This window comes from Euleptes europaea, chromosome 1 (assembly GCF_029931775.1).
Source record: "Euleptes europaea isolate rEulEur1 chromosome 1, rEulEur1.hap1, whole genome shotgun sequence".
Classification (NCBI taxonomy): domain Eukaryota; kingdom Metazoa; phylum Chordata; class Lepidosauria; order Squamata; family Sphaerodactylidae; genus Euleptes; species Euleptes europaea.
The window spans coordinates 118672068-118698772 of NC_079312.1; the positions used below are offsets into that span (position 1 = coordinate 118672068).

The 26705-nt window shown below is 41.2% G+C and overlaps 1 protein-coding gene across 1 annotated transcript in view; it reads left to right on the top strand.

The window, feature by feature from the left end:
• Positions 1-26705, top strand: part of NTN1 (netrin 1) — a 221884-nt gene that overhangs the window by 149593 nt on the left and 45586 nt on the right. The window contains exons 8-10 of the mRNA XM_056848173.1: positions 2164-2352; positions 23876-24025; positions 25879-25932. Coding sequence (XP_056704151.1) covers positions 2164-2352; positions 23876-24025; positions 25879-25932 — 393 coding nt within the window. The remainder of the gene's footprint in view (positions 1-2163; positions 2353-23875; positions 24026-25878; positions 25933-26705) is intronic.

Sequence of the window (26705 nt, forward strand, 5' to 3'; positions counted from 1 at the left end):
CGGGTGGAGGTCAGTTTTAATAGCAGGAGATCTCCAGCTAGTACCTGTGAAGTGCCTGTGTTATAATATTAATTCCGAATTACCATAACACAGTAGGAGGTTGATAGTTCAAAGCAGTTGTTTATTAGGCCTAATATACATACCGGGTGAAACTGCCCAAATACGCAGGACAGTCCTCACACTAGAACAAAGGATTGCCACAACATTTATAACCTCTGGCCAGGGGTGTTACAATATACGTAATATAGCGCATAGATACACAAAGACCCAATGATGGACACCTTTGGATTAGCATAGGCCTATCAGTGTGGGTTGAGGCGGGGATTTAGGTGGCTACATGATCTGGAACGGAGAAATGAAACTTTACATTCTTGGTGTCTTAAATCAAAGCTTTAGGCCCTGTTAAGGTGGCTGGTAGTACCAGGCCTGAAAGGATGATCTCACTAGCACCTGATTCATAATGGCTGCTAGTTTATGCTAACTCAGTGCTCACACAGGAGTGAATAGGAACCAAAGAATAATACTTGACCCCTTATGCATGGGGTATTGCCATTATATACATGTGTGCAGAATCTGGTATTGTGCTAGATGCTAACCCTTATACCCCGGGCTTAGCATCTTTATAAGTGTGAATATGCGGACTGAGTATAAAAGCATATATTTCCAATACTAATGAAGATTATAGGCATTACACCTGGAGGTTGGCAACCTGGAGCTGGTTCTTATCCTCCGCCTGGGGATGGTGCAGCTGCACCGTCTCCTGAGTGGCTTGCTGCAAAGTGCAGCAAGCTGAAAATGCCTTTCCAAGAAAACTCGGCGGCTACAAAAAAGGGAGTTCCCAGGCCAAAAGGGCTTTGGGGAGCTGACTAATATCAGCCTGGCCACCGGGAATAACCCCCTTCACTCCAGCGCTAGCGTCTGCGCTGGAAAAGTGCTGGTGCCTGAGGCTCATGCTGCCATGCGGCTCCCCAGAGCCGGCATAAATACTCCAGTGCCGGTGCTGGTGCCATTTTAGCCAGTACAAGCGGCACTAACGCCGGTGCTGGGGTCACACTGGCTCCAAACCCTTTTCATGTTCCCCCATTAGGATTGGGCTGCCCGTTTCCCCATTTGTTAGGGTTTTCACCTGAAAGCTCTGAGGTGAGATGGGTGGCTACCAGAGACAGGTCCTTTTCTGTAGTGGAGTTTCTTCTGTGAGTCCTTCCAGGTACCTACTCATCTGAATTTTAGATGTCAGGTGTAGATGTTTTTGCTCTCCTAGACTTTTGGCAAAAGATAAATATGTTTTCCCCCAACTCTCACATTATCTGTTGCGTTTTAGTCCTAGCCTGTTGCTGTTGTTTAGTTTTTCTCTCTTTGTTTTAGTTGTGCTGGATGATGGTCCCTAGTGCTTTCTGGTGGGAAACAAAAATGGGCCATTATGTGATACAGAGTTTTGGCTGAAAGTTTATGGTTTTGAACTAAAATTTCCAGTGAATCTGATTGAAATTTATTTTGTGTTTGCTGTATTTATGAAAAAGTTCATATTCTGAGTTACACATTGCACTACTTTGGTTAATCCTGCTGAATTTTCTCTTCTATAATTTCTGCTGCATTCATAGAATCATAGAGTTGGAAGGGACCACCAGGGTCATCTAGTCCAACCCCCTGCACACTGCAGGAAATTCACAACTACCTCCCCCACACATACCCAGTGACCCCTACTCCATGCCCAGAAGATGGCCAAGATGCCCTCCCTCTTATGATCTGCCTCAGGTCATAAAATCAGCATTGCTGACATGTGGCCATCTAGCCTCTGCTTAAAAACCTCCAGGGAAGGAGCGCTTACCATCTCTCGAGGAAGCCTGTTCCACTGAGGAACTGCTCTAACTGTTAGAAAATTCTTCCTAATGTCTAGATGGAAACTCTTTGGATTTAATTTCAACCCGTTGGTTCTGATCCGACCTTCTGGGGCAACAATTACCATTCTACCCTTTGCAGTGCTGAATAGTATCCTGCTTTTGAGCACAGAGCACATAAGTGCCAGTTTGGGGTATGTTCAGGACTGTTCTGTATGTTCCAGCCATGACCTGAACCATTTAAGCCAAAGGCAAATCTATGTATTCTATAAAAGCCATCAGTCACTAATGGTGATGTTTCTGCTTCTGCCTCCGTTCTTTTCAGCTTGCAACTGCAACCTGCATGCCAGGAGGTGCCGTTTTAACATGGAGCTCTACAAATTATCTGGCCGCAAGAGTGGAGGTGTTTGCCTGAATTGCCGGCACAACACGGCAGGGCGTCACTGTCACTACTGCAAAGAAGGCTACTATCGGGACATGACCAAACCAATCACTCACAGGAAAGCATGCAAAGGTATGTGTACCCTGGGAACAACTACCAGGAAACCACTGACGTACTCATCTATCGCGTCCTCTGCCTGTTAGGCTTGGCGTTGTTTTTCTTCTTATAGCCAGATCCTATGCACAATTATTGAGAAGTAAGTTCCCCTGATTTAAATGGGGTTTACATCCAGGTAAATGTGCATACGCTTGCAGCCTTAATTGGCAACATTCCTTAATTTGTAATGGCTAATGTATTCATACCCAGAGTTACAAATTGTAGCGTATGTCCTTGTTGTTAATTCTCTAACTCGCTCTACTTTTCTCCCTTTTTTCTTACCATTCTGGAAAAATTAGAATCGGACTTTCTTTCTTTTTTAATCTGAAAATTATCTGATACCGTAAATAGCGTGTGGTCTAATTTAGCATGCTTATTTTGATTTGTCTTTAGTAAAAAAACAAATTTAAAAGGTACCTCGTGTTAATTTTATGTTCCAACAGCACCTGATACTTGAACTAAAATATCTCGGGCGGGGGGGAGCGTTTGAATCACATCAAGTGTGGTTTAAGTGTTACCTTCAAACAAATTCAAATTCAATATATGTAGAAATTATTGTTATTGGAGTAGTACTTGTAAAAAAATAAAAAACAATATAGCATGTACATTTGTCAGAACATCTGGCAGAATCTGTATGATTTACACTGCAATACTGTGCAGTTATTCCACTCTAACAGAGCAATCCTGAAAGGGGGGGGTGAAAGCTCTTAGGAGCCAGCGTGCTAAACTGGCTAAACTGGCACGCATGCCACTACAGGGACACTTATACTGCCTATGGGGAGCAGCACAAGCCACGGGGGCCGGCACAGCCTCGCAGGCAGCGTTTTCCCTGGTGCAAGGGCTTGCACCGGCATCAAAGGGGACATTCCCAGGGGCGGGGGCTAATTGTAGTCATCTCCCAAAGCCCTTTTGCCCCTGGAATGCCCCCTTTAGCCAGCATGAACTTGTGCCAGCAAAAGGCAGGCATAGCTCCGTTAAACTCTATAAAAGAGTTTCATGGGATTTTTGAAAAAGTACATTTGTTACCTATATTTTCGGGCCGGCAAGCCACTCAGGAGGCGGCACTGTGGCGCTGTCCCTGGGCCTGACCTAGCTACTCCCCCACTCAGGATTATGCTGTTAGCCTACTGATTTTAATGGACTTAGACTGGACTAACTCTGTATAGGGCTGCATTGTTAATCTTGTAACTGGTAAAGTAAAAACTCTCAAGTAACAACCAAGCACCAGGGAGGTTTTCTAGATACATACCAGTACTGGTTGTAGGTGCAAAAATTTGCTCCAGGAGCAGTGTTTAAAGCAATGCTAAAGCATTGCTATGGAAAAAGGAAGAAGGAAGAAGTCATTTTAGAACCCTAATTTTAAGTGACTGCCACCTGTTGTGTTTTTTGTCTATTAGATTATTTAAGAGAGGTATAGAAATGGGCTTGAATAAATGTATGGATATAAAGGTAGAGGCTTTGTTGTTGTTGTTGTTGACATCTGGCCCTGGATCTTGTGTATTTCTTAGGGCTTATCCCAGTGTACAAATTTCTTAGGGCTTATCCCAGTGTACAAAATTTCTTTCCTTTTAAAAGGAAAGAAAAGAGTAGTGTAGCACTCTTTAAAAATGTGAAGCGCTATACTGCTTAGCAAGTAACACTTCAAAGGCTTTTGGGGTGAAACTGGTATTATTCTGAGTGATTCAGTGCTGGAACTTCCAGCCACAATATGATTTTTTTCCTCATGGGAGCTGTCCACTGACACACATCTCTTGAAGAGGATCCCCAGTCTTAAGTTCTTGGAGCAGCTGCAAAATCTCTCCTCCTCCATGCTTCCATTAGTGATCTCCCCTATTCCTCCCCTCTCCATTTCTTTTCTGGAGCTGGTGGATTTGTAGTCGAAGGTTGAAGAATGGAGGGTATAGTTGGGAGCACATCTGTGAGGTAAAAGTTGTTGCTGTGAGAATACTGTCAGGAGTTGGTGTTGGAATGCTACTCCTGAGGGAGTAGCTACAATCCCTGGTTTGCTCCAGTTTTATTCTATAACATACTCACTTGTGGGAGAGCTGAAGCAACCCAAGGGAAATACTTTTGAGCTTCTGGGGATCTCTCCAGATCCCAGTAGCAATTTCCCCCTTTTGAGCCTCCTTTTTGAAGGTACGTAATGAAGCAGTATGAGGCTGGGGGAGCTTGTCTTGCAATTGCCTCCCTTTTAGTCCTGAAAGCTCTACTTGTCTGGACTATGTGCTGTGTCCAGGAAACCATAATGCTTTCCGTATTTTTTAAAGAAAAAGATCAGAAGTCTGTTTTGTTCAACTTGTCACAGCTTATCAGCCGTCTTTCCTCTCCACTTCCCCCCCCCTAACACATAAGCATAGGCACACATACAGAAATGCTGAATGGCTTTGAGCAGCTATTCAGAACACATGTGACTAGACAAGTAAAAACAAAGACATGGAAAAGCGACCTCAGACATAAGAGAAGAAAGACAAAGGTGTGAATGGATTGTTGAGGTTATTCAGATCAGCAAACCAGGCCTCTGACACCAAAAACAAAAGCTTGCTTTCCCTCCCTTTCTCACAGGTGTGCATACCAGCAAACAGTGGGCTTCATTCAATAAGGCTGGTATCTGGGAGGACAAAGGGCATTTCCTTTACAAATACACACAGACACAGATCTGCTGTGCACACATACAAATACCGGAGAGAGAGTAAAAATATATAATCCATGCACAAACTCACTCTCTGGTCAAAGTAACAGCAGCAACAGAAAACTCTCCCCTGGAATCAGCTGTAAATTAGAGTGATTATACAGCTGTCTCATGACTTGCCTTCTAAAAAGCCACACATTAAATAGTTTGTCATTTTAACAGAATAATTTCAATGCCTTTCAAGTTATGCAGTGGTTACAGTGGTACAAGAAATAAATGAGTGCTCTCTGATATTTGTGTGAAAAAGCGGTCACCCAGAGAAGCATTACCCTAAACTCAATCTACTTGGACTGGCAAATATTTTTAATGTTGTGTTCCACATGGCACTGAGAATGTGCTGTCTGTGGTGTGCAAGTTTCCTGATAAAGAGTTTAGTGTGACTTTAAAAATGTGCATATCCTTATCCCAACAGGGAAGGGTTCAGTTCTAAAAATTACATCTTTTTATCTGTTATCCTAACAATCAGCAGGGCTTCCACATCTTAGGAAATCCAATCATGAATCCCCATTTTGCTGTTGAAGCTCACTGGGTGAGCTTGGACCAGTCACATACTTTCAGCCTAGCCTACCTCACAGGCTTGTTGTGAGACAAAAAGGAGGAGATGAGAATAATGTAAGCTGCTTTGGTCCTCATTGTGAAGAAAGGTGGGGTATAAATGAGGTAAATAAATAATAAATGTAGCTGAAGATGGGAGGTATATAAAACATAGGTAGGTGAATGGCTGAGAAGGCGAGAATGAGGCAGGGAAAGGGGAAAGGATATGGAGGTTTCCAGGAAGAGGGAAAGAGGAAATAGTGGGGGAAGGGGGATACAGGGGAAAGTGAGGTTTCCTCCCCCCAAGTTCTTGAGGGTTCCCTACCATGCATGTGGGCCTGGCTCAGTGGCCAGCACCACACAACTAGGCTATCGTTTTCCTAGGTAGAGGCTGCTGGGGGGAGGAGAGGGAAAGCTGAAGACAGAGATGCACATAAATGTAGGTTGGCTGTTGGGTGGGAAGGAGAGAAGGCAGCAGAAAAAGGGGAGTGGCTATGGGGACTTTTACAAATGAGAAAGTGGAAATAGTGTGGAAGGGGAAAATGAGATGCCTCCTGCAAGTCCTTGTGGGTTCCCACTTGTTGTACTGATTACAAAAACTACACAAAGAATTTAATGTTTTTAAGCTAATGCGCCATGTTTGATGTACTACATGTACATTAACTCTGTTCAGCATCAGCAGTAGCAGTAATATCTTATATAAGACACTGCCACCCACACTAAAGTTAAGCTATTCTCTATTCCAACTGTAATAATGCAGTAGTAGACGGGAGAAAGGAGTGGGATACTGGCAGTCAGGGGGTAGATGAGGTAAAGCATTTGGGAATGTGTTTTGTGCATAGAGACAGAGAAACTGTGAAAAGGGAAACATTGAAAACCTTGCCCACTAGAAGTGCCTCTAAGACCCCTTCTCGTCTCAGTGCTTTTAGCAGATGTTGCTCTCCCTTCTTAAATATTATATTTGGAACCATGAGGGCTAGGACTGAAAGCCGAGATGCTCAGGAATACAGCAGTAGAAGCCAAGTTCTGAGATTCATGGAATAATTGCAGCCGTTCAAGTGACCTTGTTCATGCTCTCAAAACTCTGCCTTTCTGCTCAAGGCAGGGCCTTGTAATTCAGTATATCTGTGGGAGGCAGATGAATTGTATGCCCACCTCATTCATTAGGTAGAAAGGAAACATGCCCAACTAATGGGGTCCACCCAGAACAGCCTGACCCTTTTGAATAAACTCAGATTTCAGCTGTTGAGAGCAAAGGGCGAGGGTTGAGGGTGAATCAGCCACACCACTGAATGTGGGTACTCAGTGAGGGGAGGGACAGATCCCTTGACATCATTGCTTGGCAGTTTTGGAATCCACAAGAGCAGGCAATTCAGAAAGACCAAAGAAATTCAAGCCTGTGGTAGGAGAGAAGCAACTTTGACACCACAATTTTAATAGTTTTCAAACTGCTCTGCTATACTGAGGGGAATAACGTGATCATCAGTAAACTGTTAACAGAGGATGGAAACACCAAGTGTATAAGTTTGGTAATAACACGCTATCAGTAGGCTGAATCTTAAACCAAGATGCAAAAGCTGCAACCAAAAAATGGAAAATTGAACATGGTCCCTTTCCAAATTAAATAGGAGGGAAGGAGAGAGAGAACAGTTCTCTTTACACTCTTAAGAATGTTTTGAATATTTGTTTGCAACAAACTGTGAGATGTTTTCTTTTTCTTCTTCTTCCTTGATTTACATGGGATCATAGTCTATTTTTCATAGGGAGCAATCCTAAGCAGATCTACCTGGAAATATCTCATGTTATTCAATGGGGCTTATTGCCAGGAAGTGCCTTTAGGATTGCAGCCACAGTCAAGATCTCTTACAAAACATGGACAAAATCACTGGGTATTCTAAGAATATGAACTGAGTTTCCTGGCATCCTCCTACACCCTTTGACGACTTATGTTCTAAGTAAACATAGTTCCTTTTTGTCACTGGAGTATTGTGTTGTAACCCTCCACATGCTGCGTGGACCTTAGCTTATGATGGATAACAGCCCATTCCTGAAAATTGGGCTGAAAGGCCTTAGGAGGCCTCTGCCGGCCTCTGCCAACGCAGGGGCCCACACCACCAGCGCCCGAAGTGGCCCCAGTGCTGGCGTGCAGGCCCGGGCGCCGGTCCCCGGCCGCAGCCACAGCAGTGCTGGGCCCGGCCGCCGCCGCAGCCTCCAGACGCCAGCACAGGCCGAGGCAGGGGGCAGGGCCGACGTTAGTTGGCCTCCTGAGCCGTTTCGGCTTGGGAACGCCCCTTTTTGTTTTTTAAAAGATGTATCTCCCGTGCAACCCTATGAGGGTTGCATGGGTTTTTGGCACCGGGTAGAGGTTTCAGCACACGCCGCTGGGTTGCCTCCTAAAACCGATGCAGGCATTCCTTTCAGGAATGCGCTGTTAGTCCTTAATAATTCCACTGGTGGAAACAAATTGAGTTCAGAGAAGTCTTTGTCTTCATCAAGGAATATGAGTATCCTTTGCATTGCAATGTTTGAAGCAAAATGAGTCTTCTTAGGTTTGCATGCTGCACTGTATAGAAATAAGACGGTCAAAGGAAAAGGAGATTTTCCATCCCTAAGAATGTAGCAAAGGAATCTTGGAGAAATCTGCATATTCCCTATTTTCCCCAACTAGTTGACTGACAAGAAAAGGTAGCAAGGTGATCAGATCTCATCAGATCTCAGAAGCTAAGCAGGGTCAGAACTTGAAAGGGAAAGCACCACTGAAGACCCTGCAAAGAAGGCAATGGGAAACCACTTCAGCTTCTCACTTGCCTTGGAAGCGGCTTGTTCAGGTCGCCATAACTTTACACACACTCACAGTTGACTGGCTTCTTGTCATAAAAGGCCTTGCAGTGTTCCACATTATACATAGCATTGCTTCTCAAATGTTCCATCTATTATTTGGTATGGTATTCAGCATTCTGAGAATCTCAGCATTTTAAAAATGCAAATTTTATGTTTCTAGCCCTCTATTGATACAGAGAAAAACTTGAAATCATATGAGCAATATCTGGTGAAATCTCAGGGACCAGAGAGTTGCTGAGAACTTTCAGAGGACAGGGTTGGAGCATCATTGCCTTGTATAGACTCTTGTCTCTCACCTGGCAGCTATTATCTGATTTCCCCCCTCCCTTCTATCACTCTCATAAGCAGTCACCATATCCCTCCTCCATTCTTCAGATTATTTGCAAAACTGGCTCTTGGCTGAGTCTCAGATATGATTATCATTGCCAGGTTGCATGCTGGAACAGATGAAAAAGAGAATGCCTTTGAACATGTACCGTTTGCCTTATTCTCACCATTGAAAAAACATAACCGTCTTTCAGACGTAACATACATCAAGGGCTAGGCCCTGCTACCTGTAATGTTAAGACCAGGTTTAATCTTAACATTTAAAGCATATAGAGTTGCTCTTCATTTGTGCACACTTCACTGTTCATTGTGTTTCCTGCTGCTATTTCTTATCATTCTTTGATCCTAGTTCTCATAAATATCGGGTGAGATAGTAAACTTTTTTTGTGGTCTGTGCCACTTCAGACTGCCAGTGAACGAATGTTTCTCCAGGTCAAACTACGTTCTGTATGCAGAAAACTACCGTAAATGTCAGAGACAAAGTTCCCCATTGATATAACAGCAACCAAGTTTTTCTTCCTTGTATCGAATTTGTCAGAATATGACATGGATGTGGGATTATTTTTATTAGTATTATAATGTCAACTGACTATTTTTCTTCCAGATGGACTCTACAAAATGCTATTTTTCATGTAGCTTGTACTCATGAAACTGTTAGTCTGATTAATTTCTATGCAGAGGGACCACCATTTGGGAACGCAGACGACACTGCAGTGTGTACTGCCCAGGAGTTGATGACTGAGGCGTGGAACGTCAGAGTACAGGAACTAGGAAAACTACATTTCGCTAATTCAGCCCAAGCCACTCACTCAATGTCTTTATGCCCCATGGCATTTAACTTCTCCATTTATCTCCTTTACATCCATTGAAATGTGTGAGAATGTTTTGTGCAAAATACTGAAGTAGTCTCATTGTGAATGTTTGAGAATACGAAGCTCTTACTTTTGGAATGAGACAACAACATATTGGTGGATATTTTGTTTCTGTCTTGCCCCTGTTGTTCATAACAAGCATCTCTATCAGAGCTAAGAGATGTAAAGAAAACGAAATTTTAGGTTACTAGTTGGTAACAATTCAACGCTATATAAAATGTAATTAGTTCCTTTTGGATGGTTTCTAATGTAAACTAACTAATAATGACACCTTTTACACTGGGGGGATTCTTGGGAGGCACATCTTTGTTAAGGATTCCTGTCAAACTAGGTACCCTGTCTTTTGTGTTCATGTTTTGCTTTTTAGCTAAAATAATTGTAGTAAAAAAATATCTCTGAAGGGCTACCATCTAACAATCTCAGCCATTTCTCTATTGATAACAATATAAATTTCCACTTCAGTAGGTAATCTGCCATCAAGCTAGGCTTTCCAGAAATATCAAGTGGTTTGAACACAATTTATTAACCCACTTACTGCATTTTCATCAGCTTTGCCAGGAACTCATCCTCCATCCCATAAAGCAGAGAATGTTTCCTCATAAGACTTGATTCTTTCAACCATTTTGCTCTGATTCATTTGCATTTGCATTTAATACAATGAGACAAATCCATTGGTGCCTTGTGAGAGTAAAAGCAAAGCACAAACCTATCAGGCAAGCATGCAGCAAACCTCACCATTCTTGCAAGTCTATGTTGGCTGGTATGAATCTGTAACTCCTGCCATTCTGTTAAGAAACTATGTGGGGTGTTTGTGTATAACAATACAATTTCATCCATTTACTCTAACAGACATGCTGTGCTAAACTGCTTTTCCTCACCTTTGTGCTTCCCATCTGCCCCTTCATCATATCTTGGCTAGCATTTCCGAATGAATAATAGATTTAGTGTTAACAAAACAGAGGAAAGAGTTATGCTGAAGGTATGCTATTGAAGTAAACCTGATTTTGTGTGAAGTGTACTTGATCCTGAAGTTGTATAAAATATTTCACAGACATGAAGGATTTTTTTTTCCTTTTCAAAGTATATATACAGCGGACTATCAACTTTCAATGTCTTCTTAAAGTATGTTAATGTTATTGTGATGTTCCTTTTTTAAAAGCTCTCGCCAATAGAAACATGGGCTTGAATCTTTTCTGATTAAAGGATTCCTGTCTGCAGAGTGTGACTTGCCCACCTTCCTGCTCCTGCTGCATCCCCATATGCCCCCCTGAAATGCTGCTTCAGGGGTGTGTGGAACTGTCAGGATGAGGGGGGAGCTGGAGGTCTGCCATGCTGGGGGGGGGGAAATCAATGAATATTGCCCCTCCTTGCACATGTGAAAATGATTGATGGGATCCACCCCATCCATCAACAGTTCAGTTGTACTCTGAATACTGACCTCTTTCAGCAACTGCCCTTAACAGAAATTAGATTGGCTGCAGCCCATTCAAGGTTTTTTTTTCCAGCCACTGCCTCCAGACTATGGAGTTCCTTCCCCCAGGAGCTAAGGTTGGTACCCTCCCTATGGGCTTTCTGAGCTAAACTTGTAAATGTTGCTTTTTCAGAAGATCTTGGCACTGGGTTAAGTAGGTTGCTTTCAATTTTATTATTTGACCCGGTGATTGTTTTAGAAGGTTTTATATTATTTAGCTATTTTTACCTGAATTTTAATTATAAATTACTTTGAACACGTTATGTAGAATGATGGTTAAGAAATATCCTTATTAAATAAATAATCTTTGTAGTTATAAAAGGCAGAATCCACAAACTGAGGATGTAAGCATTACCTCTGTAACTAATGAGCAGAACAGAACTACTGCAATTTTTCTTTTAGTTTCATAAAACCAAGTTCATGATGCACAGAAAGAAATTGTACAATATCTAATTTGGACAGTTTTATTTTAAACAACAGAAGAGCAAACTCACAAAACAAACTATATGACAAACTTTAAAATGAGATCAGTTTAAAAAAAATTAAAAATGAAATGCTGAAAACAATGTCTTTTTCTTAAGAATCTAAAGTGGCACAAGAAAGGAGCAAATGATGACTTTTAGCTATAGAAAATTATTCTTCCTTACGAAAATTTTGATCCTGCTAACTTTTCATAAAGTTTTCAGTGATTGAAAAGGATGTCTTCCCCCAATTCTTTACTATAGAGTGAACTTCATGCTGAAGTAAATAGAAAACTTTGCTAGGCCAGCAAGCTTGATGAGCTCTGAACTGCAATTTGGAAACAAGTCACACACACACACACACACACGAGAGATGACAGACTGAGGAGGGATATCACATGAAGTGGCAGGATTGGGATCATGCCAGGTCCTACTAAGCTAGGGCATAGCCTGGAAGTGCAAAAGGAGCCAAGCTGCCATATGCTTGTGGGTGATCAAATGCAGTGGGTGATCAAATGCAGAAGTGAGATGCTGCTGGTTCAAGAAGGCATCTTGCTGAAAAAAGAGGAATCGAAATCTTGGTCCTATAACTCAGCAGGGGGGAAAGTTTCTGTTAGGCATTTGATGAAATAGTCATGTGATGAAGGACTGTTCTAGCATTCTTATTCCTGCCCTCTCCTTCCTTCCCCATTTTTCATGTTTCATTGAGTTCCAAGTACTCAGATGAGTCCTGCAGCATGGTGTAGGGGTTAAGAGTGGTGGTTTGGAGTGGTGGACTTTGATCTGGAGAACTGGGTTTGATTCCCCACTCCTCCACATGAGCGGCAGAGGCTAATCTGTTGAACTTGATTTGTTTCCTCTCTCCTACATGAGCCAGCTGGGTGACCTTGGGCAAGTTACAGTTCTATTAAGAGTTCTCTCAGCCCCACCTACCTCACAGGGAGTCTGTTGTGGGGAGGGGAAAGGAAGGTGATTGTAAGCCGGTTTGAGTCTCCCTTAAGTGGTAGAGAAAGTTGGCATATAAAAACCAACTCCTACTCCTTCTCTTCTTCTTCTTCTTCCTCTTCCTTTTCTTCTTCCTCTTCCTCCTCTTCCTCTTCTTCTTCATTAGGTATAGGTGAACATTTGCACATTGTTTTACTTTCATGTATCTTTGCTGAACTATGAAGCCGAACCTACCAACCCAGTCATTATATCCCACATCGTTCAATTTACAACTTCTAGATGCTATCCCTTCATTCCTTTCTTTACACCTAGCTGATAGGTGTACCATTGAACACAGAGAATATTGAGCTAGATGTTTGTTAGTACAAAACAGCTTCCTATAACCATTTAATAAGAGAGTTGATGTAGTGTAGTGGCTAGGAATGTGAGCTAAGAAATTCCTAGTTCACATTTCACCTCAGTCATGAACTCAGAAAGTAGCCATAGTAAATTCCTGTTTTCTAAACTGGATTTACTAAACTATTTACCAAACTGAATCTGGCCCCATGCAAACACCGCCAATTAAAGTTGTGATGAAGAAATTGAATACAATAACAGAACCAAAACACACCAAGAAAAAACGAATACAGGGAGGGATAGCAGGACAAGCCGAAAGGCTGAATGCCCTGGGCAGAGAGGTGAGGCTGGTAAATACCTGGCTGGTGGACCAGAACGATGACTGCAGAATAACGACTGCAGAACTTTTTTAAAAATAATTTTTTTATTATTTTTTCAAAATTATTAATCACATAGTTTAACAATGACATAAACAATAAAAAATAAAAACAAATAGGTAACATTGTTATAAAATGATATATAATAAAGAATTGTTGACTTCCCCTATTCCTCCCTTCATCTTGTGATGAATTAGTAATCTCCTTTGCACAAAATTCTAATCCTAATATTGTTGTTAATATTTATTGATCTCTTAAATATTTATATTTTTCAAGGAAGAGAAAAAAAATTAATGGTTGTTAATAATATCATATAAAGGAAAGGAAAAAGAGAAAAAAATTAAAAATAAAATAAAAAGGAAAAGAAATAGTAAATCTCACTTGTAATAAATGGATTAATATAATAAAAGCATTTGATTATTTCCATTTAAAAATTAATTATTTTGTAAATCCTCCATTTCTCCCTAACACTTATTTAATACATACTATTTTTCCAGTAAATTAATATCATGTATAGTTCTATTTCCACTATAACCAATCCTTTTAATCAGTTCCTTTTCAATCTTAACCGGAAAAGACACTAGACTCTTTTAAATTAGTCCCTTTATCCGGAATTTCCAGCATTTCATTCTTTCCCACAGTAGCAGTACGGTAATCGTCGAAGAGCATCCTTGGAAATTGGTGGTAAAGTCCCTTCTGCAGATAGATGGTTTCCATAATGAACCCATGTTGCAATATCTTCCATCCCAAATTCAAAGAAAAAGATCCTGACAGCCCCAGTTTTTAAATCCTCCAAGCAGGTATTGAAAAGTTCATCAAGCAAATTAAGGGGACAGAAGTCAAAATCCATTGTTGTCAAATGAGCTATTGCAGAATATTTATTGTAATCCTTCGTTTCCTTTGCTGGGTTCTTCTGTTCTTCATCTGTCTTGTCAGCTAAAGGACCCTCTAGTATCTCCTCTGTTCTCATTGTAATCATTTGGGTTTTTATGTCTTTAAGTTCATTTGAGATAGTGTCCAGTTTTTGATTAATAGATTGAAATGAAGTGCTCATCAAAGCAGAAAGTTGTTTCATCTTTGTAATCAGATGTTCCATAATTACTACTTCTGAAAATTGCTGTTGAAACTCAGTCAATAAGATCCAGGCAGGTTCCGTAAGGGGGTGCTGCAGGAATCAAAGTCATAAACCTTCCATCTTCTTTGTCATCAGGAGCTTGGGAAATATTTGCCAGTTACTCACTGATATCACACTTAGGGCTGTTGAAAAAAAAATTCGGTATAGTTCGGATTCAGCCGAATTCGGCCCGTCTGGATTTGGGATATGCCGAAGTCCGAACTCCCCCGCTTCGGGTCCGTGCAATTCGGCGCGAATTCAAAGTTCGGGAAAAAGATTCGGCCGAATAAAGCCATTAAAAACACAAACGTGCCTTTTCGCGGCTCCAGGGGGGGCATTTTTGGGGGTAGAGGTCCCAAACTTTCAGCGGAGCTTCAAAGGACCCTTCTTGCCAGACCCCCCAAATTTTGTAAAGGTTGGGTCGGGGGGGCTGAGATATGGGCCATGAAAGGGGTCCCCCCCACCCTTAATGTGCATCTCTGAGCAGAGCTTGCCGCCCAGCACAAAGCTCCCAGCCCCAACAAACAGCTGAGAGCAAGGGCGGGGCAGGTGCTAAGAAGTTTGCAAAGCAACACAACTGCAAAGCAACACTGCAAAGCAACACAACTGCAAAGCAACACCTTTGTAACCATGCAAAGCAACACCTGACACCTGGGAGTTTGTAAACCATGGAAAGGGACAGAGGCAGCTAGCTTTGCGTAATGAGCAGGAGGGGGTGGAATTTCCCCTTTTGCATGGGACTCGGGACCAGGCAAATGCCTTTGGACCTTGTTGGGTGTTGCCCTATTCTTGCTGGTTGCGAAGAGGCCCCCCTAACAGTCCAAGCTTCAGGGTCCCAAAACTGTAGGTCAGCCACTGGTAGGGATACTCGAACACCCACCAGTTCAGCACATGGTCTATTCGAAAGTACATACAGGGAGCTGTTTTTTTTTTTTTTTTTTTTGGTCAGTCAGTTTGGGTATTCATAAACAGTTCAAGCCCAAGTTTTCACATATTGAAACAGTATAGTATGATTCACAATGCGCATTCTCACACAGCCGGATTACAGTCCTACTTTCCTTTCTCCTGTCTATAGACCCGCAGTTGCTGCATGCTGCTCAGCAGGCAATCATATCAATAAATTGTGAACAAATCAACCAGTCAACCAGCAATTATTAATAAACATTAATAATTTTATGAATTATCAATTAATAATCAGAATCGCTTCATCCACTGTGAAGATGCAAAAGCCACCACAAGACAAGGAAACGAAACTCTACCGCAACAGCTACAAAGCTGTTCAATAGCCTTCAAGGAAGATTATGGACAGCTGAATAGAGTGGAGGTTTGGATCAGGATGATCACTGGTATCAAACACAGTCTGCCTGTTCAACATGTTCACTACAAAGTTCACAATATTGCTAAATATTTGGGAAATACTTTGAACATCTCCAAATGCTATGTGAATGCAAATTACTAGTAGTATAAGGACAACATTGGACACATATTCACGCACTTTCTGTGTTTAAACTCTTTGCAAGAAGATATTTAGCTTGAGGCACGGCTGAATTTTAAAAATATTACTCTAATACGACAAAAGTGTTCATCATTCACATTGGAGGAGGGACACTGAGTGATGTCAGAGAAGAAATAAAATTTCACTGCTCCAGATGGAGATCTTCAGCCATGCTGAAGATGGCTTATCCTTTACCAGAAAAAGTCAAAAGATTAAAGCAATTGTCCGTCAACAGCAGTTATCCATTGAAAGTCTTTTTTAAAAAGAATTTTTATTTCATAAAGAAAAGTTTACGATACAATACAATGTTAAATCACATCTTTTCATTTTGGAAACAACTCACCCTCAACGACAAGAATTACAATCATTACAATGTTATAAATATAAAACGTAAAGTTTGCTGATGTAGCAATTACTTTTTTTGCAATACCCCATACTTTTTGAATCCAAGATTTGATTGTGCAATGTTTATTCGTTTTCTATTTCTTTGCTAATAGCAACATTGCAGCTGTAATTATGTCAAGATTATACTAACTTTTGGACAATATGCATTAACTAGTCCCAGTAATACCACCTTGGGATATAATGGGATGATAATCCTTGTAATACGATACATTTCTATAAGAATCTTAGACCAGAATGTTTTCACCACTGGACAATGCCAAAACACATGTATGTATTTATGTATTTATTTATTAGATTTATATCCCGCCATTTCCTGACTACAGTCAGACTCCGGGCAGCTAAGATCAACCTTTTTTCCTCCATAGTCCCAACATGCATATTGAGTCTTATGATACATACTTAATTTATGTGGAGTTAAATACCAGTAATAGATGACTTTCTAAAACAGGGGTGGGAACCTTTTTTCCATCAAGGGTCATTTGGATATTTATAACATCATTCGCGGGCCATACAAAATTATCAACTTAAAAATTAGCTGACCAAGCCCCAAGCAGGCAGCTGCCCCAGATGACCCCCGAGTGCGGACAAGCAGGCAGGCATCCTCCCCCACCTGGTGGCACAGGATGGTCTGTTGCACCAGTCGGGTGTAGCTGTCCAGCTGCACTCCGGAGTTGTTCCTGCTCCACATGGTCAGGGCTTATTCTACAGCTGGCTCCTGCTACCTCTGCCTGCAGGGGCAGATCGCCAGTCTTAGATCCTTCTGAACTAGAGATCTGCCAGGATCCACGAAGGGCCAGACCAAATGATTTTGCGGGCCTTAAACCGCCCCTGGGCCTGACGTTCCCCACCCCAGTTCTAAAAGTTTTATCTCATACATATTGTTGTAGCAGCAAAAAAGGAGAAAATAGTTTGCCCTTCTTTTTTTGGTAATGACCATTGACTTTTTCAGATCTGTCCATTGAAAGTCTTGTGCAGGTAATGTTGCTCAAAGTCAACAGCCTCATTCTTCTATTTTGTCTCTTTGAGATACAAAAAGATACCCCAATAAACTGTGCTGTGTCAACTGGGATCATACCAACAAAAAAGTCACATCCTGTAGTGAGAGAATATGTATCAGGCAGTATTCTATGTTCAAAAGAAAGGGACCAGTTTTAAAAGGTAGGCTAGATTGCAATTTTGGATTTGCATCTTTTGCAAATGTGACTTTCTATTCTCAGCCTTCTCAGTGAACTTCCAAAGTAGGATATGAAACAAGAGAGCTCCTTGCTTCTTATGCCTCCTAAATATTTATTTACTGTTATTTTCCTATTTATTTACTGTTATTTGCCTATTTATTTACTGTTATTTGCCTATTCTTCAATATCCCTCCTTGCTGAAAGAATGAAGTTGGTAGGGAGGATCCAAATCACCTTTCTATGTAAACCCATTTTGTCACGTATGCTTATATTGTAACTGTAGTTCGGTAAGCCTCTTTGATTAATTTCAGCTCTGATATTTGCCAGGCTACTGGTACTAATGTAATTCTATTGAAACAGAACCCCTCTTGGGTTTTATAGAACTGCTGTAAAACTGTTCTGCACTCTGAGGAAAGGATTTCCATGCTTTTGATGAAAAAATGATGAATGATATGAACCATGAATGTACTCATACTCCACTTTGCCAAAGTAAACCTACTGAGGAGCAGTGGAATTTAACATATGGAAAGGCGGCAAGTTGGCTTAATACAGGCTAAACTTTTAATTAAGAACGCCAATCTTCCTCCTTAATTTCTGCTCCAGAGATTCTCAGCCAAGTTTTAAAACTTTGACAAAGGATAATTTCTCAGCATGCTCTCCCTGGAATTGGTAGCTGCTGCCATTCTCACGCTACCTTTCACTCTACCTTTGTGAAAGGTTATTAGAGCGAGGCTTCAACCAGTTTTCTGCTAAGCACACCACCATTTTGTTCTGTAGAGAGCTGAACTGTAACTCACGGTGTGGCTCTCAGATCATCTGTTGACCTCTGTACACCTCTCATAGACAGGGATATTCCTACATGATTTTGATATTTGCAGCTCAAATATGTTATGGCCATGTTCAAAGTTTATTGCCAAAACTCAAATGAACACTAGTATTGTAAAAGGGAAGTCCAGTATAGCATTTAATACTTATAATTAAAAAGAACAGATACAACAACAAAGGGCTTGCAATATTATTTTACATCACCGTGGCAACAAACAGCATTACTGAAATGTGCTATCAGAAGATAAACGCAGGCAGTCAAATGCATTTATGAACTAACCCTAGCAAGTGTCATAATGACTTCATGACCTGGAAGCAAAGCTTGCCCAACTGGGTTAAAATTATTGTAACATTATTGTAAAATCAATAATATATACATTAAAAAATTATTTTAACCCAACTGGAAAGTTTTGCTTCACTGGGCTTCTTCAGTCACTTTAGTTGTTTTGCATGCTTTTCTGGTTGAGTCAATATAGCTCTTCAGATTCACAAAGAACAAACTGCATTTTCATGGTTGTAATCACTGTTGAATTGAAGCTTTGTTATCTTTTTCATCAGACAATCTAAATCTTGATGTATTTGGACATTGAAATGCCCTAGTTTCTCCCTCACTCTGGTCATTCCACATTCTTAATTCCTTTGCAGATATGCCACTCTTGGGGTTAGATCCTGAATGCCATGCATCCACAACTAGATTTCTTGCCAACAGAAAACAAGAAAAGACATACTACTCAACTTTCTTTATTAATATTTTTTTAAAGTTCTAAAACTCCATTTTTCTGCAAAATCTCACATAGTATTGGAATTTTCTCCATTAAATAAAAAGATGTGTTTCCAGTTTCCTCTGTTCCCTGTTCTTTCAATACTCATAGAACTTTCTCTCTGAAATGGTACTGATTTGCTGACTTAAGTTTTTAGTGTGCAGAAAGAAAGAAAGAAAGAAAGAAAGAAAGAAAGAAAGAAAGAAAGAAAGAAAGAAAGAAAGAAAGTCCTGCTCTGAAAAGGATGAGGTAACATTGTGAAAGTTGAATAGTTTTGTCATTTACTCCATTGACTATGAACCGCTGTAGCAGAAGCCTCATTCCCAGCTTCTTGATACTGAGAATATTAATCCAGTAAACTAAAAGTCTGTCTACATTCATTGGTGATACCACAGTGAAGCCCCACACTAATGCCAAAAATCCACTCATGCTGCAGATGCCTTAAAGCTCTAGAGAAGCCAATGGTTTCACACACTTCCACCCAGATTACATCCCGTACAGTTCTGTGACCAAGAAAGGATTGCCAGCATCTTTCCCTCTAGACCTTTTATGCTTCAGATGGTGATGTTCTGGAACTTCAGTTCTGGCAGATGATCCCTTTCCCCTCTACTTTTCACTCTCAGGCTTCTAACTTTCTGCTTCCACAAAAAGATGAGAGAATAAGAGGCAGGGAATTTGCTCCCAAGGCCTGGTATTATTGTTCTGGAAGTTTGTTTTACTTAAAGCTGCTTTCCCCAGCACTTCACATCAAAAATTCTGGGACATCCTCTCCTGGATATTTGCAGGCCCATCATATTTTGCTTGCCTGTCAATTGTAAAACAGAAAGGGCTTCAGGGAAAACAAGGATGGGGCCTTTCTTGATTCTGTGGAAAGGCCAGAAAGACATCTGGACATAAACAGGACAAAGATTTCTTGGAACCATGTCTGACCTCCGGTGTGATTCCCAGAACATCGTGCTGACATGTCTGCTAAGACTTCCCCTGTGACAAAGCCAAGTTCGAAAATGGCCGAGATATATTAAGGGGTTCCCTGCTTTGTGATTCATATCTCAGCATGTGTGCATACAGCTCCTAGTGTGTAGGGGCTCTGCACTTGCACAGATGCTCTCATTTGTCATAGCTTTGGTATTTGGCTTCAGGAAATAGATTATTTCACAGAAGAAAATGTAAACAGGGCCCAAATCAGCCACCACTGGAAAAGAGCCATGGCGGAGGGTGGAATGGATACAAGATTTTTTGCACTCCATAGATGTGATGAGCCTGTGCCTACAGATCTGTGGTTCAGTGCCAGTTTTAAAACCATCTAATTTTTTTAAGGAGCAGTTATGTTTCATAGTTCACAGAGGTGATTCATTTAAGATTCCCAATGAGCGCTATTCATGCTCACAAAATTTAACTGATTAAAATTATCCAAATCTTGGTACAAAATGTTGTTTGGTTATATGGAAGTCATTAGTGTTGCTGTCACATCTTCTGAAATGAAAATGATCAAATGAACCACTAAAAACAACAACAAGTACACCAGCACACAGCAATAAAGATTCTGCCTGGTCGATAACAAGTCGTGGTGAGTTCACATGAAGTAACAATGCAAATCACAAAGAAAGTGGTAACAGGAGGACAGAGAAAACCAACCAATAAAAAATTCTGAAGGGTTCCAGTGAGAAACTGTAACATTCACCAAACTAGATAAAAATGCAAGCACTGCTCAGATCTACTGTCTTTGCTCTACTAAGAAATAAATCCAACTGTTACAGCATCTTTGGTCCAGCTTCCCTTGCAATTGTTGGTTTTTTTGGTGTGCAAATGAAGACAAATAACAACAATAACAAATTTGAATGAGGACAAATAACAACAGAATTAGAAACTGAAGAGTGAATAAAGAGGCAAATAACGTGCAGAAAAAATGTTGCTGTTCATACATCACTGATGTGAAATCTTAGGGATCATGGGAGAGGCTTACAGTATCATAGAGAAGCACATAGTTTATACACATGTGCAGCTAGACAGGTTTTGTGCAGTGTGGAAAAAACTGTGCAGAGGGAAATAGGTTTGTATGCAGTTGGGTTTATAGGATGTCATGAAATAAACAGATGAGAAAAACATAGTAAAGAAGAATACTGTTTCCTTTCAATCTGTGTGAACATATATTATGGCACTTATTATATGAGTAGTCAAAGGCATTTAATGACCCATACTGAACTCTACTTAAAATAGTGGCTTGCATCCTATACTCAGAAAAAATACGGAGCCTTCTGATTGAATCAGCTTTTCCACTAGAGGAACAACCACTTTGATAGAAGGAAGACTCATTAGTCTGGAAGAAGGTTTCAGTTTTTGTTATGTAGAGGGCAGGATACAAGCCACTGTAAGTATACAATCCTTACACAATAGTACGAAATAAATCCAGAAAAGAAATAGATGTGACTGTGCCCTGGTGTCCCCTCTCAGCATGGTGTAGTGGTTAAGAGTGATGGACTCTAATCTGGAGAACCAGGTTTGATTCCCCGCCTCTCCACATGAGCAGCGGACTCTAATCTGGACAACCGTATTGGATTCCCCACTCGTACACATGAAGCCTGCTGGGTGACCTAGGACAGTCACAGTTCTCTCAAAACTCAGCCCCACCTACCTCACAAGGTGCCTGTTGTAGGGAGGAGGAGGGAAGGTGATTGCAAGCTGCTTTGAGATTCCTTTCGGTAGAGAAAAGCGAGGTGTAAAAACGAACTCTTCTTCTGATATTAAGTTTTGCCTTGTGTGTATATAAAGTATTGTCAAGTCGCAGCTGACTTATGGCAACCCAGTAGGATTTTCAAGGCAAGAGAATAACAGAGGGGGCTGGCCATTGCCTTCCTCTGCATAACAACCCTGGTATTCCTTGATGGTCTCCCATCCAAATACTAACCAGGACCGACCTTGATTAACTTCTGAGATCTGACAAGATCAGGCTAGCCTATAATGAGTATACATTATGGGCAGAAAGGCTGGACGTTAGGAAAATTTTTTTACAGTAAGAGTTGTTTGACAGTGGAATCAGCTGCCTAGGGAGGTGGTAAGCTCCCCCTCTCTGGCAGTCTTCAAGAAGTGGCTGGGCAAACACCTGTCTGGGATGCTGTAGGTTGATCCTGCATTGAACAGGAGGTTGGACTAGATGGCCTGTATGGCCCTTTCCAATTCTATGATTCTATATTTTGATAAAGTCTTCATAGCCATGCATAATGAGGAGGGGGCTTGGTACAAAAAGTGAAATGAAGGCATTTCAAGGAGTACGTTAAAACTCCTGCAGCTAGGTTGGAAAAGATGGACAAAGGCTTCTCAGCAAATTCCTCAACAGGAAGTTTCTAGACAATTGAATTAATTACAGCCTATGAAAATGCACTCCACTGAGTATTTGTTTTAAATACTTGGTGTTTCAGTGACTTCTGGAGACTTAATGTGTAGGAAGCATTTCTGCCCTTACCAGCTGTAATATGACTTTAAGGCATAATGAAGCTGAGAGACGGTCTGTTACCAATGATCAAAGAGAGAGGTGCAGACATTCGATTGTGGGGAAATAATTCTGGGGTTAACCAAACATGGCATTGATACCCATTCTGCAAGTCTTGTGCATGTTGCATACACAGATAATGAACATAGATGGGATTTTAAAAAATGAGGCGCAGCACAAGAGAATAGATCTTTGCTATGGTTGTGGAGCATTTTATGTGGATAATAGGCGGATCATGTCACATAGCACAACATTAGTTCAAGTCTTTTTGCAAATGATCTTTAGGCCAGTGTAGTCCGGAGCAAAATGGGTAGGTGAACCCTTTCTGAATTAATACTGTGAGGTCACTGAATCTCATGGTTGCTCTTCTAAGAACACAAGAAGAGCCTGTCTAGATCATATCCATGGTCCATCCAGTCCAGCATTGTGTTTCAAAGAAAAGAGTGGCCAACCAGTTGCCCTGGAGGGCCAACAACAGAGGCATTAAGGCTGAGCCCCTCCCCTGATGTTGCCTCCTAGCACTGGTATTCGGAGCTTTACTGCCTCTGGATGAAGAGGTTCCTTTCAGTCACCATGGCTTGTAGTGATTGATGGACCTATCCTTCTTGAATATGCCTAGCCCCCTTTTCAAGTACAAAGGGAGACGCAGTGAAAGTAGGAAAAATATAGAATAAATCCAACAGACATCCTTTTGCTCTGAACAGCAACAATGGCTTTTTAGTTCCAAACTGTGAACTAGGGAATATGTTAAGAGCATTTAAAAGGCTGATATATATTGTAGATATAGACCTCAATGTCATTAAGATTAGTTGCAACTAAATGCCATTGAAGTCTATGGAACAAGTTAGCTAGAACTAATTTAACTCCCATTGTCTTCTACGGGATTTACTCAGAAATAATTTTAGTTGGATCAGTTACATAGATTGTCCTTTTAGTGGCATCATGAACCGGGGGGTTAGATGGTAAAGATATGTCTTGCAACTTTTAAAATTTATTTTTGGCCATGGTTTTGAAACTTTGAAAATTTATCTTTGGCCACAGGTATATGGTTTATAATACTTGACAAAGGTGCTAAGGTGGTGATTGTAGTGACAAACATATTACCCTGATGAGCCATCCCTTTCCTTTCAGGTTTTCTGGGTCAGGTTTTTGTGTTTCTAATGCACTGATATCAGAATCCGTCAATTACCCTCAAGGGTGAAGACATCTCCCCACCCCATCCCCAGCGCCAGCTGTTCTTATCTCATCCCTGAATCTCTGGTGGAACAACCCCTGGTTCTTTCACATACTGTTGCCAGTTAATATTGCATATCATTTTTGAAAAAAACCCTCCCTCCTCCCTGCCTCCCACCTCTGATCCTCTTGTTGTGTGTTCCCCCCACAGCATGTGATTGCCATCCCGTGGGTGCAGCTGGGAAAACCTGTAATCAAACCACAGGGCAATGCCCCTGCAAAGATGGCGTGACGGGCATCACTTGCAACCGATGTGCCAAAGGTTACCAGCAAAGCAGATCTCCCATTGCCCCCTGCATAAGTAGGTGGATGCTCTTTCTGAAGTCTATACCGTAACAGAACTAATCCTGAGTTTGGCCTGTTTACTAACAACCGATTGGATGTACTCATTCAGTGTTCAATCTAGGTCGACTGTCGGTTACTTCACCCATTACTGTTCAAATGGATACATGTTATGAACCCATATTGTTACCCACTGCAAGGGCATTTCTTTTTGAACACATGCATTGTTTAATCCCTAACTCATTTACATAATGAAGAGAAGGCCCAATAGCAAGAAGAGAAGCAGACAACAAGTACAGCTTGAGTGGGTATATACTGGGGGCCTGTAATGTGTAACCATTCAAAATATTTGTGCAGCAACCCTGCATGTTGTGTGTCTGTGTTGCATCCATAAATATATGGATGAATTTTGTGCATTTCATTGGCATCTGGTTAGGCTATATGAATATAGTTAAATGGCAACCTGAATTTCCAACCTGATTCATGTCTGGCCTTTGGAACTGCTTGATATCGTTAGCAGATCAGAAATGAGCCGCTGAGAATCAAGTCTGTTAGTGGGGAGGATCCCACAACATCCTACCCTAGTACTGAGCAAAGTTTGAAGCTTTCTTCCGGCTTAAGTAGCTCTTCTGCCAACAGAAGAGCCACTTAAAGGAAGTCTCCTAAAACTGGAAGATGGCTTCAAACTTTGCCCAGTGGATGGTAGGATAGCAGTAAGGAACACACACACACCCCATCTCTACAGGACACCCATTCATCAGCAAAAACTGTGTTCTGTTTTTGGTCGCACTGGAACCTTGGGAACTGATTTTATGGGTATATAGATCGATACTGGTAATTACTGCCAATGATGTTTGGTAGTTCCAAAGGCCAGCCTTGACGTGTTGAAATATATATTTAAATATATATATATTTAAAAATCCTGTTGCATGTTAGTTTTGTTGAATGGCTGTTGGTTACTGTAGGCTCATAAATCATAAACAATTCCCTATTCACTTTTCCTGCCCCTATTGCTCCCTGTTGTTGCTGCTGCTTCCGATTATTTTATGCTACTTTAGATCCTAAAATTGTTTAAGCAGGCCCTATTTTCATCTGCCTTTGAAAAATATCAAAGGAAAATCCCTTGTAACTTTGGAAAGCAAAAGGGCTGCACCTGGAAACAAAGAACAGCCATGTCTTGCCCATCATTCAGTTCTTTTGGTGCTAATGCATAAATTGAAGCTCATGGTTGAAAGAATCAAGTCTTTGTAGGATGCCCAAATCCTGCTCTCAGTATGAATTTCAAATAATCTTGAACAAACATCAGTAAATTTAAAAGTACTCTGAGAGTACGTATGCTCTGAAGGCACAAAATATGGCAACCTTGTTCCAATTATCTTGGTCTCATCTTGGGTTGCCATCCTCCAGGTGGAGCCTGGAGATCCCCCGGAATCACAACTGATCTCCAGATGACAGAGATCAGTTCCCCTGAAGAAAATGGCTACTTTGGAGGTTGAACTCTATGGTATTATACCCTGCTGAGGTCTCTCCCTTCCCTAAACTCCACCCTCCCCAGGTTCTGAATTACCATTAGCTATGCTTTAAGATAATACCATCTGTTTCTAAAACTCCCTTCAAGGAAATGAAAAGTGGTTACTGTTAGAACCAGATATTGTTCCAGGAAATACATGGCTCTTGTTTCGAATCTGTCCTGACACATCAAAATCAATGGAGACATGCTGTTTGCAATGGCATCTAGATGGTGGCCTCAAAGTTCACTTGCTTTGTCCTATGAGAGTGTCCAGCAAGCTTTCCTTAACTGGAGAAAATAACTTCATTTTTGCCACTGTTTATTTTTCCCTGTCTCTGTCTACTTTTTCTTCTTCCCCACAGAAATTCCTGTTGCTCCTCCCACTACAGTGGCCAGCAGCACAGAAGAACCTGCAGGTATGTTATTCCTTTGTTTTTAACCTGTTCAACTTTCTGCATAAAATATCTCTTCTGTGACAGGAAAGATTTACTGCCAATATTATAGACAATATAAAGAAGAAGTAAATGAGGCTGAAAATGATTCAGAGCTTTTTACCACAGCGGCAATGGGGGAAGCACAGTCATATCCTTGATAAATGTTAGAATAAAATAAGCAGCATCACAAGTCAACCGTGCAATCCTGAAATGGGGGAGCACCATAGGAGCCAGTGTAACCCCGTGCTGGTGTCCATGTGTATCAACCATCAACCTCTCGGCCAGGTCTGAAATGCTGACGACAGCCCTTTCAGACTCCCAATGGGCAAGGTGTGGTTCGTTTAATAATAAGGTCGAGAGCTTTTCTTTGCCAAAGCCTTATCTCTCCGGCCTTTGGTTCTTCCCTGGGAAAGTTGCACTCACAACACGCACAGCGCCTCTCATTAGTTTTGTAAAACAAAATTTATTTTTAAGAAAATAAAGAAAACACTCTCAATTCATTACAAACAAATAAAACCATCCTACTCACTAGTGAAGGCTGTCAGAAAAGGAAAACCCCCCCGCTGACTCCAGGATGAGGCTAATGCCTTAAAAAAACCTCCCTCACCAATCAAGGTTGAATGCTTAATCACTCCCCGTGGAGGAACATTCAGTCTTAAAGCCATACACCTGTTACTTGTATACACTGTGCCACTTTGCACCATGATAAAGTGGCACAAATACCGGCACGGGGGCACTTAGGCTGGCCTGCGGAG